General features: G+C 41.8%; 1 protein-coding gene across 2 annotated transcripts in view; it reads left to right on the forward strand.

Moving 5' to 3' along the window:
* Positions 1-10,284, forward strand: part of mrm1 (mitochondrial rRNA methyltransferase 1 homolog (S. cerevisiae)) — a 32,848-nt gene extending 22,564 nt beyond the window's left edge. For both annotated transcript variants that reach the window (XM_059973278.1, XM_059973279.1), the window contains exon 6: positions 9,230-10,284. In XM_059973278.1, the coding sequence (XP_059829261.1) occupies positions 9,230-9,264 (35 nt within the window). In that variant the 3' untranslated portion in view covers positions 9,265-10,284. The remainder of the gene's footprint in view (positions 1-9,229) is intronic.
* Positions 10,285-12,519: the final 2,235 nt, after the last annotated feature.

A 12,519-nucleotide genomic window follows, 5' to 3' on the forward strand; every position in this document is an offset into this window, starting at 1 on the left:
TGTGATAGAGAGAGTATTTTGACTGGTTACATCATGGCCTGATATGGCAACACCAATACGCTTGAATGGAAAATGCTACAAAAAATTGTGAATATGGCCTAGTCTATCATGGACAAAACCCTCCCCACCACCGTGCACATCTACACAGAGCGCTGTTGCATGAAAGCACCATCCATCATCAAGGGCCCCCACCACCCATCCTCTCTTTGGATGTTAGAAGAAACTTCTTCTCCTTATTTTTAAAGACACCCTTTAAAACGTACTGTTTTGATCAATATGTTCCAATATTTCCTTATGATTGTGTGAATTTTTATCTTGTAAAATAACGTATCATTTTGCTATACTAAAGATGCTATATAAATGGTAATTGCTACAACAGAGAAAAGAGGTAAAGCCACACAAATATATACATAAAAACTAATTAACTGCTCAAGAAAATGCATAATTTTGAGATAGAAAGTTTGAAGATACATATAATTGAAGCTCTCCTCACAATAGTGGTCCAAAAATTACTTCATTACATTTTAATGACATTAAAACAGTTGTGTGTCACCCTAATGATTTTTGTTCCACAAGTTCCACAAGTTCTATAAAAATCCCGCCTGGAAATTGTGATCTTGGCAACTAGCTTTTAAAAGGATATACCTCAAATGCAGCAGCATTCTTTAGCTGCTGGGAAGATCTGATACCTAAAGAATGATGGGAAGGGCTTGGAGAGTGCTCCTTGGTTGTCAGAGGGATGTACCTGGACTGGCTGGTGAAGAATCAGATAAGGAAGGCTGACAATTAAGCTGTAAACTAATTGTGTATTATTATTGATATTATTTGGGGGAAATTACACTAAAATTTCTAATGCTGACATAACTGACTGATTTCCCATCTGGTACTAAGAGACAGGGAAGAAGATTCCCGCCACTAAGGACATCTTTCCCTCTCTACCCCTCTCTGCTTTTCGCAGGGATCATTCCCTTCGCGACTGCCTGGTCCACACATCCCTCCCCACAGATCTCCCACCTGGCACTTATCCCTGCTAGCGTAAGGGCTACACCTGTCCCTACACCTCATCTCTTACCACCATTCAGGGCCTCAAACAGTCCTTCCAGGTGAGGCAGCACTTCACTTGTGAGTCTGTTGAGGTCATCTATTGCATCTGGTGCTGCCTCCTCTACATCGGTGAGACCCGACGCAGATTGGGGGACCGCTTTGTCTAGCACCTCCGCTCCGTCCGCCACAACAGACAGGATCTCCCGGTTGCCACTCACTTCAACTCTCCTTCACATTCCCATTCCGATATGTCCATACATGGCCTCCTCAACTGCCATGATGAGGTCAAACTTCGGTTGGAGGAACAACATCTCATATACCGTCTGGGTAGTCTCCAACCCCTTGGTATGGACATCGAATTCTCCAACTTCCGGTAATTCCCTCCCTCTCCCTTCCCCCGTCCCACCTTTACTCTGTCTCCTCTTCTAGTTGCCTATCACCTCTCGACTCTGCCTTCTTCTACTACCCATAGTGCTTTCCCCTTAGATTCCTTCTTCACCTCTCCTGCCTATTCCCTCCCTGCTTCCCCTCCCCTACCCCTTGATCTTTCCTCTGATTGGTTTTCTACCCTCCCCCCACCTTCTTTATAGGGCCCTTGCCCCCTCCTTCTTTAGTCCTGACGAAGGGTCTCAACCTGAAACATTGACTGCTTTCAACGGATGCTGCCTGACCTGCTGAGTTCATCCAGCTTTTTTGTACGTTCTGATTTGACCACGGCATCTGCAGTGTACTTCGTGTTTGAAGAAGTTTCAGAACTGTTCCGCTCCAGGTGAGACCTATTTTCAGCTACACAGTACTTTTCAGAGTTGTGCAAAGGCCCAATAGTACTTGTCCCAGTAGTACTATAGAATTCCCACACAACACAACATCACAGGATAGTGTTCAAAGCAATTACAGAGAGGGAAATAGTCATAACATTATTGCTATTGGAAACTCATGAAGGAAGTGTTAGCTTCAAGAGTTTTGACAGTAAATTCTTTTTGCCTTCTCTCTTCTTTACACCGACGTAGTGCTGATTTCTAGCCACTCATTTAGTTCTCCTAAGTAGCCAATATGACACATTAATGACTCAAGCCTTACTGTTGAAAGCTTATTTCACTATTGTACTGTTACATACCACGTGGGTATCTTGTGACTGTCACATGACCATGATGTAATTAAGTCTCTGCTGGGCATGATGTAATGGTCTTGTGATGGTGGAGTGATGTAATTTCCAGCCAATGTGAGGTCACATGATGTAATTTTCCTGCCAGTGAGAGGTCATGTGATGGCCTGTTTCAGCAGCTATAAAAGGGGAAAGCCCTGCAGTGATGCAGGTCAGTACGTGGCTTGATCCGTCAGTGACTCCGTTATGCTGTGTGTTTGTCTCCTGACGCATGTTTTGTTTTAAAGTGGAGTTTTACTTTCTATTGTAAGTTGTGCCGGCAGATTTTAAAACCACTGCCAGTTTTGATTCCTACCTTTGTAGTCCAGTTGGAGAGTGAAGAATTTACTGAAGTACGGAAAACCCGAAGGATCGAGAAAAGTTGGTGGTGTCAGCGGTAAAACAGGTTCAACCTTATTCTTCATTCGGAAGGAATTAGTAACCTGCATCCGAGATGGTCCCTGCTAAAAGAGCAGAAAGCGCTGGAGCAGGATCTCGCCAAGGAAAGGCCAGTGCCTTTATTTCCTTCATCGTAAATCCTTTGGGCAAGGCATATTTTGACTGGGATCAGCAGTAACATCACGTCATCGAGGAATTCGTTACTTCAGGAAAGTCTCTCCTAATGGACTGTAAATCATTTGGACTTCTGCATTTACCACTTTTAAGAACTATGTTCGCATTTATCGCTTTAAGAACTGTGTTCACATTTATCACTTTTAAGAACTGTTTGAGTTGCTGTATAGCAGTTAACTTCTGGTTAAGTTAGTCATTTGTTTACTTTTGGGTTTTTTTGAGCAGTTTTTAATAAATGTTTTATTTGTTTATAAAAGCCTGTCTCAATTCTATATTCATTGTTGATATAACAGTACAAATAATTATGTCTTATTTCCTCAGCCGAATCTTGCCACCAATAAGTAATGTGTGCTATTTCCGGTTAACTTTTGAGATGTTAGTATATTAATGCTCATAATATACATGCCGGAACAGAACCACTGAGCAAAACAGAGATTTTACTGCTAAAATTTTAGTCTACTTGTAGATCAGAATCAGGTTTGATATCACTGGTATATGTTGTGAGATTTGTTAACTCCATGACAGCAGTACAATGCAATAACCAATAATAGAGAAAAAACTGTGAATTCCAGTAAGTGTATGTCTATCTATCTATGTAATAGTTACCTTAAATATAGTGCAAAAAATAGAAATAAAAATATACTATGTGTACCTGCAGTCAGCTTATAAAACAGTACTTTGGTAGGTTTTCTTGTTCTTTTGTGATACCAGCTCCAGTGTGGTCCCTGTAGTACTATCACTGTCACTTTCCCTCTGGGGGTGCCTCTTTCAAGCTGCTGTGGCTGGGCAGTGATCAGGAATAGATACCTCAGTTGAATTACAAACCCACCAACTACACCCCTCCACCACATCATCTCTGCCTGCCCCTGTTGACACTTCAGGTCCAATTAGAACACTGTTGACTTCTGGTGAAGGGCCTTGGCCTGAAAATCCAACTGTTTATTCCCCTCCATAGAAGTTCCCTGACCTGCTGAATTCTTCCAGCATTCTGTGTATTGCTCTGGATTTCCAGCAAACTGTAGAATCTCTTGTGTTTACTATTATGGGTGCCTTACTGTTATCTGTTCTGCTCAGTGATGTTTCCTTGTGTTTCTGGAATCTTCCATTGTGCTAAGAAGGAAGGATAGTATTGACAGCAGTGTTTTTCAACTATTGATATAAAACACCGTGTACATCATAGAGGCAATAAATTTCTTGGCTTTCTAAAGATGATTGATACTAATGTTACTGAAAAATACTTATATAGTGCTTATAATTTACCACAATTTCAGATTTAATTTAAAGTGATGTCTATTAATATTATAATATGCTGGTTTGGAAGAGCCAATGCTGTTAGTGATGCAGTAAAAAGTACATTTCTAGACATATTGAAATGAAGGAAATATGTAATCAATGAAGCAGTACACCATTATATGTAATACAGTTTGCTTTTTCTTTTTCTGTTCAGCTATTATTTGCTTTGTAAATGATTGTATTTATTTCTAAGTTTCTATTTACCCATTATATTTTGCTGTTTTAATGGTTAAAACATACATAGACTGTAGAACAGTAATGTTTCTAGCAGGAGGAGAAAAGAAAATATTGATTTTGCTAGGCTAACCTTCAAAATATCCCATCCATTTCTTTATCATGTTTCAGAAGCTAATAGTTTTGCATCCCTTTTGCTGCAAGGAATTCAGGCTTTTTTTTTAAACCTGCCCTTGAGTGGTAATCTTTTACACAAATAACATCATCTTCATGGGGGGCAAACTTGCCAAAGGAGAGTCTCTGGATGCTGAAATTTGGAGCAACACGCAAGTTGCTGGAGGAGGTTAGCGGGTCAGGCAACATCTCTGAAGGGGAATAGTTGTCATTTTGGATCAAGACCCTTCATCAACTATTCAAACAACAACACACACAAAATGCTGGTGGAACACAGCAGGCCAGGCAGCATCTATAGGGAGAAGCGCTGTCGACGTTTCGAGCCGAGATCCTTCGTCATGACTAACCGAAAGGAAAGATAGTAAGAGATTTGAAAGTAGTGGGGGGGAGGGGGAAATGCGAAATGATAGGAGAAGACCGGAGGGGGTGGGATGAAGCTAAGAGCTGGAAAGGTGATTGGTGAAAGTGATACAGAGCTGGAGAAGGGAAAGGATCATGGGATGGGAGGCCTCAAGAGAAAGAAAGGGGGGGAGCACCAGAGGGAGATGGAGAACAGGCAAACAACTAAATATGTCAGGGATGGGGTAAGAAGGGGAGGAGGGGCATTAATGGAAGTCAGAGAAGTCAATGTTGGAGATCCACTGGCCACACATTTTAATTCCACGTCCCATTCCCATTCTGATATGTCTATCCATGGCCTCCTCTACTGTCAAAATGAATCCAAACTCAGGTTGGAGGAACAACACCTTATATACCGGCTGGGTAGCCTCCAACCTGATGGCATGAACATTGACTTCTCTAACTTCCGTTAATGGCCCCCCTCCCCTTCTTACCCCATCCCTGACATATTTAGTTGTTTGCCTATTCTCCATCTCCCTCTGGTGCTCCCCCCTCCTTTCTTTCTCCTGAGGCCTTCCTTCCCATGATCCTTTCCCTTCTCCAGTTCTGTATCACTTTCGCCAATCACCTTTCCAGCTCTTAGCTTCATCCCACCCCCTCCGGTCTTCTCCTATCATTTCACATTTTCCCCTCCCCCCACTACTTTCAAATCTCTTACTATCTTTCCTTTCTGTTAGTCCTGACGAAGGGTCTCGGCCCGAAACGTCGACAGCGTTTCTCCCTATAGATGCTGCCTGGCCTGCTATGTTCTACCGGCATTTTGTGTGTGTTGTTGTTTGAATTTCCAGCATCTGCAGATTTCCTCGTATCAACTATTCAATATATTTCTTGCGATTAACATTCTAAACTTTAAACCCTTACTGTTAAAAATGAATATTTTATTCAGAAAAATAACTTTTGTGTATTTACAATCTAAGTAAAATCCTTAAAGATCTCACCAAGACCCTACATCAACCCATCCCCTCGTGCTTCTGTAACTCTCCAGAATGCTGGAAATAATAAGCTTCCCCTTAAGAATCTGTGGAGGAAATAGGGTTACTTTTTCAGATCAGAGTTTTCATTAGTGCTGGTGAAATTTAGGAATGTTTTAATGTTCAGAGGAGATTCGGGAGTGGAGAGAACAAAAGGAGGATCAGTGATGAGGTGGAGACCAGAAGGAACAGAACATTGCCAGTGGTGGTCACTGGCTGAGGGGGTCTGATAAAGTCCATTCACGGATGATATGTCTGTAGGAGATAAGGTGAGAGAAATAAGAAAGGTGAGAGAAAGATAAAACAGTGCTGGGGTTTGAAAAACAAAATATAGTTACTGGAAATCTGCAACAAAAGAATGTTAAAACTGTTCAGAGGACCACGTAGTATCTATAGAGAGAAAAATGGTGTTCATAATAGAGGTTGTGGGCCTCGGCCGTTCTGGTAAGGCCAAAAATGCATATTATCTGAAATTATTTAATTCGGTGTTCAATCCCGAAGCTGTAATATGCCAAGTTATGAAGTTAGCAGCAGAATGAAAGAAACACAAAGTCACCCTTGCAACGTGCAGAGTAGATAGCATTGTGAGCACTGAATGCAATGCCTTAAATTAGAAGATATCCAAGTGAATTTCTGCTTCTCCTGGAAAGGGTCTTGGAGTCCCTGGATGGTGGAGAGAAAACTAGTCTATTTTCCCTAGGGTAGCTACGGCTTATTATCAGTTTATTTTCCCTAGGATAGGAGTGGCTAATATGTCCATTAAAAGGACATACTTTTAATGTGATTGGAGGAAAGTATAGGGTGAACGGTAGGGGTAGGTTTCTATACACAAAGAATGGTAAATGCATGGAACATATTGCCAGGGGTGGTGGGTGGGTGCAGATGAATAAGGACATTTAAGAATCTTAGATAGACACATGGATAAAAGAAAAAATGGAGGTCTATGTGGGATTGAAGGGTTAGATTGATTTTGGAGTAGGTTAAAAGGTTGGCAGAACTTTGTGGGCCAAAGGACCTGCACTGTGCTCTACTGTTCTATGTTCTAAATCGCGATGAGGGAATATGGAATCAGGTCAGAAATCCAAGTGCAGAAATGATCATCATTAGAACAGATACAATGAGTAGACAGTCATAAACATGAGAAAATCTGCAGATGCTGGAAATCGAAAGCATCACACACAAAACGCTGGGCAACTCAACAGGTCAGGCAGCATCTATGGAGAAGAATAAATAGAAGACGTTTCAGGCTGGGTCCCTTCAGGATTGACAAGGAAGGGGGAAGACACCCAAATAAAAAGGTGAGGGGAGGGGAAGGAAGTAAGCTGGAAGGTGATAGGGGAAGCCAGCTGGGTGGGAAAGGTCAAGGGCTGGAGAGGAGGGAATCTGATAGGAGAGGAGGGTGGACCACAGGAGAAAGGGAAGGAGGAGGGGATCCAGGAGGAGGTAATAGAAAGTTGAGAAGAGGTAAGAGGCAGGAGTGAGGAATAGAAGAAGAGGAGAGGGGAAGGGACTTTTTTTTAACCATAAGGAGAAATCTGTATTCATGCCATCAGGTTGGAGGGCATCCAGATGGAATATAACGTGTTGCTCCTCCACCTTGAGGGCGGTCTCATCTCGCCACAAGAGGAGGCCATGGATCGGCATGTCAGAACGGGAATGGGAATCAGAATTAAAATGTTTGCCCACTGGGAAGTCCTTTTAGTGACGGAGGGTGCAGTACTGCTTGACAAAGCCTTCCCCAATTTACGAAGGATCTCACCAATGTAGAGGAGGCCACATCTGGAGCACCAGACACAATAGACAACCCCAGCAGATTCCCAGGAGAAGTGTCGCCTCACCTGGAAGGACTGCTTGGAGCCCTGGATGGGGGGGGGGGGGGGGGCGAGGGAGGAGGTGTATGGACAGGTGTAACACATAGGCCTCTTGCAGGAATAAGAGTCCTTTCTAGGGGCAGCATGGGAGGAGGAATAGTACAAGAAGCATGGGAATCCATGTCTTACAGTGAATATTGCTCATTAATCTATCCACAGAGAAGGAGACAGAGGAGTCGAGTGAAATCAGAAACGGGCAAATGTGCAAGTGGGAGCAGAGTTTAGTCCCAGTGCTTTAACATACCAAGCCAGAGTTTGCTTTAAGCTGCATTGGGACAAGTGTTAGAAGTCAAAGATGAAGTTAGTTGCAGAATGAAAGCTGCAGCATGATACTGAAACATCTGATTCTGTGCAAAATGAGTTCAGGGAGTCAGCCTGAATAGGACTGAAACAAGAAGTGATCCATTAACAGGTGATTTTCTGTTATTTCTGCCACCTTCAATCACTATAAAATTCACGATTCAAGTTTGCCATGTTTGCATGTACATTGACACGTTCAGTGAAATGCGTCATTTGTATTAACAACCATCACAGTCAAGGGTGAGCCGGGGGCAGCCCGCAAGTGTCGCCACATGTTCTGACACCCACATAGTGTTCCCACAATGCTCGTCAGAACACCATAAGCAACCATCAACAAAACAACAGCAGCAACTCAAGCCTCATTCCTCCCTCCCACCCATGCACATGCACAGTCCTTTAACCCCAGGACAGGCCTCCAGACACCAGGCTTCGATCTCCACACCACTACCCCATCGCCCCAGCAGATAACATACCTCCAAGTCCCTTTCATTGAGTTCCATCAAAGATTTTCTGGTTCACTTTACTATCCGCATCACACCTATTCCATTCTCACAGCACCTTTTTATGCAACCACAGGAAATGCAAAAACCTGACCTTTAACACCACCTTTCTCACCATCCAGGACCAACTTAGTTATCACTAAGTAGCGTCTCCTGCCACAGACCAACCAAACAGCAGTTGGGTGACCATTGTACAGCCACCTCCAGTCAATCAATAGAAGTGACCCACACTCACTTTAATTCTCCATACTGTTCTTATTCTATCTCTCTACCTTTGACCTTCAGTTCTGGCAAAACTCAGCATATGCTTGAGGAACATCGTCTTATCTTCTCACTCAACGGACCTTGAAACTCATTCTTCAACAATTTCAGGTTGCAAGCCTCTGCATGCTTAACAACTGGGCCCTTCCAAGGAAAGGTCATCAAACTATCACTTTATCTCAATTTTCTTTCTCCACAGATGCTACCTGACTTGCTGAATACTTCCAACATTCACCATTTTATTTTAAATTTCCAGCAGGGCAGTGTTTTGTATCTCACAATACCAGTATCTTTTATTTATCCTTCCCTCTGTCCTCTTCTATTTCCTTCTATTTACCGATTCAGATTACCAAACCAACACCACCATTCAGTCTCTCTTGCTCTTCCCACTGCAGACTCTTTCCCCTTGGTTTCTCTAAACTATCCTTTTTTACTCCAAATCAAAGCATGTTTGATTCCAAATTTTACTTAGTTCTAATAAAAGCTCATTGGCCTTAATTGTTATCTCTGCTTTTGTCTCCACAGATACGGGCCAACCACTGCTCCTGCCATCTTCTTAGGGAAGAGTCTTTCATCACTGGGATCAATACCATTTAAATTACTTGTGCTGGGCACGTGGAGTTGGCTTGATTTGCAAGCATTTCTCTATTTCAGCTGCCTGCCTCTTGTGCAGGCTCATCATTTGGTATATGACAGGCAGAAGTGATGCTGTGGCACCAGTGCAGAAAAGGCAGAACAGAGAACCCCCATGAGTCCAGGAACTGAGAAATCCGACAATTCTTTCAAACTGAGATCCCTTCATGGAAATTAGGAACAGCCAATTAAAATGGGAGTGCAAGAATCTTACTAATTTGGAGTGTGCAATGTCATTTGGGCCTCTCAAAATCCAATCTTACATCATGAGAGATGGAAGTGATTACGGCTGGTCAGCAGGGCTCTGGTGAAGCTGTGTAGGCCTGTACAGTGGACACAATAGGTTACAGAAACATTGAACTCCTGACATACCATCCACTTTGGATAATGGAGACGAGAGGTCATCAATGGCCTATGCTCCACTGGGAGCTAAGAGCCCAAGAAGAAGAAAGAATGACGTCTGGAATTCCTTTTACAGTACATTGGAAGAAAGGAATACAGGGCAATTTATTCACATGCTTGTTTTGCTGACTTCCTGTGCATTATTTGGATTGGGATTTTTGTATCCTTTAATTACTTTTGTTTCTAAAGAACTTTTTCCTCAGGAACATTGTCCGTCACTCTCACAGGACCATTTTTTTTTTGGTTCTTCTCCTTATTGATCGAGCTATCTACCTCTTGTACCATTTAATTAAGGTTGTAAATGCAGTGCCACCATGGGTGCGGTCCTTTATTGGATCTGAGGGACGTAATGCATTTAAAACTAAAATAGCTGTGGGCAGGAAAAAGTAGCTTTGATTGCAACTGAGTCCAGCGGTATCAAGCTGAATCTGTATTTGCGTTTGTCAAGGGGTGGGCGGAAGAGAGAGAAAAGGCGAGGATGAAAGTGTATGAAAACAAACGGTGATAGCTATTCATTCATTACAGTCTGTCTTTCCTTACCTGAATAAACGACACCACTGGGTAAAGTTTGCTATTCTCTGGTTGTAATGTGATAATAGCACTTTGTAAATGTAATCAACCTTGGGTCTTGTTAGTTCCACAGGTGCAATTAACACTACCATCTGCTAAGCTGTGATTAATGGTGTTTACAAATAGGCTACAACATGTTAAATATTGTTGTATTCTTCTCCCTCACTTTCTAGTGGAAAGGGCAGAAGAGTTTAGCATTTTCCCCATGGAGGGTACACTGTGGGCTTCTGCTAATTAGCAAAATATTTCTTTGTTGTAATTATGGAAACTATCATTAAACTCTGTACCAGCTGTAATGTTGGCAAGGTCAATGCAGAGGTCAAACCAAATAGTAGGGATTTGATATAACCTGTGTCTTGTCACTAATTGATGAATATGGATAAAGCTCTGTGTGAAATGCGACTTTTGGTAGGTTAAAAAAACATACATCTTTTATTTTACCAACCCTTCTATTTGGTCATCAACATGGTGTTAGTGTTAGATCTAGAATCCACAGTGTACTGTCCTTATAATTGTATTTGGCCACAAATTGGAGGGTGGACAGTTAAAGAAAATTGACCCTTCCCTTAAGGAAAGAGAAGTGTTTCATATATTTTAAACACAAGAGATTCTGCAGATGCTGGAAATCCAAAACAACTTCCGCAAAATGCTGGAAGAACTCAGCAGGTCAGGTGATACCCATGAAAATGAAGAAGCAGTTGATATTTTGGGCAGAGACTCTTCCTCAGAGTATATTCTTGCAAGTATATATCCGGTCGAAGTACACAAGATGGGCCATGCAGTTGGCAGCATGTACATCAAACCAGTTAAAGAGTAAAATGGGAAATTTTAAAGCATCAGCAGTCAAAAACTTATTGTTATGATCTGAAATAATCCATGGAAAAAATAAATGTGTGGAAAGCTATATGATAGATATAATTAGTATTGAAAATTGACATCATACTCAGATTGAGTATGATATACATCAAATTGACATAGTAAAGCTGCGAATGACAAGTAGAGCAGAGTCAAGATGGGATTAATCATCTTCATTGCTGAGCAGATATCAGAACTACTATGACATCACTGTCTGCCTCATCATCCCAATTTTCTTCTTTTCATTTCTATTTCCTGACCTATTCCATGTTATAATATGCATTATTCAAATTGGTTTTCTTTGTGCTTCGTCTGGATCCAGTTTAATGGGCCCAAGGTGGACTTCATCATTTGTGCTCTTCAGTGGGTCTGCCTGATTTGCATTATGTAGATATGTGTGTGTGTGAGAGGATGGCTAATGGTTGGAGGTGAGTGTCAGATTTACAGGCAGCTGCAATCTGTGCTGCATACTTTGAAGTGGGAAAAGTTGAGAGAGGATTTGCTCTTCAAAATAATAACACTAGACAAAATAGGCACATTTATTTTCACTGCAAAGTAATTGAGGACAAGAGGCAGCAATGTCAAGGTAAACACTTGAAGCGTAAATGGGGAGAGGAGAAGGAATTTTTTTAAAGACAGACTTATTGGAATATGAAAAATAATGTCGCAAGTGGTAGTTGACAATAAATTGAATGCATCTTTCAAAAAGGTACTGGATAATTAAAGCAAGAAATATGCAGCGGAGGGGGGATGGTGCTGAGGGGTGAAAGGGCACGGAGCCAGTAAGATTAGTTTAATGGAAACCAAGTAAATGGGACATAAAGTAGACTCATATTTAGCACAGTTTCAATAATAAATTCCATTGCTGTGCTCAATTACTATGTTTATGTTATACTCATCAATATGAAAATCTAGACTGTCCTGAATGAGTCAGGAGCTGAGAACCAAAGGCATGGATAAAAAGTGATGGCCAAAATAACTGGTGATGACCCGAGGGGAAAAAAATGATCTGAAAGGATGGAGTGAGCGGGTCGAGTTAACTCTTTCCAAGATGGTACTTGAACACACAAAAATTGCAGGGCTGTGAAGTCAGAGGAGAGGAGGTAGTGGATTATAGCCAGATGGCTAGAGATTAATGGTCATGCTTCTACTGGAAAATTTACACTTGTCACATATACATCATCAGCTTCAATATTCAAGATCAAGGTTATCGTCTATGGTAAAGAGTAAACAATCGATGTTTTGGGCTGGGACCCTTCGTCAGATCCTCCAGCATTTTGTGTGGTTCTCCAGCATCTGCAGTTTTTCTTGTGTTCAAGGTTATCATTATTGTCACTTGTATCGGGGTGTAGTGA

This window comes from Hypanus sabinus, chromosome 6, assembly GCF_030144855.1.
Source record: "Hypanus sabinus isolate sHypSab1 chromosome 6, sHypSab1.hap1, whole genome shotgun sequence".
NCBI lineage: Eukaryota > Metazoa > Chordata > Chondrichthyes > Myliobatiformes > Dasyatidae > Hypanus > Hypanus sabinus.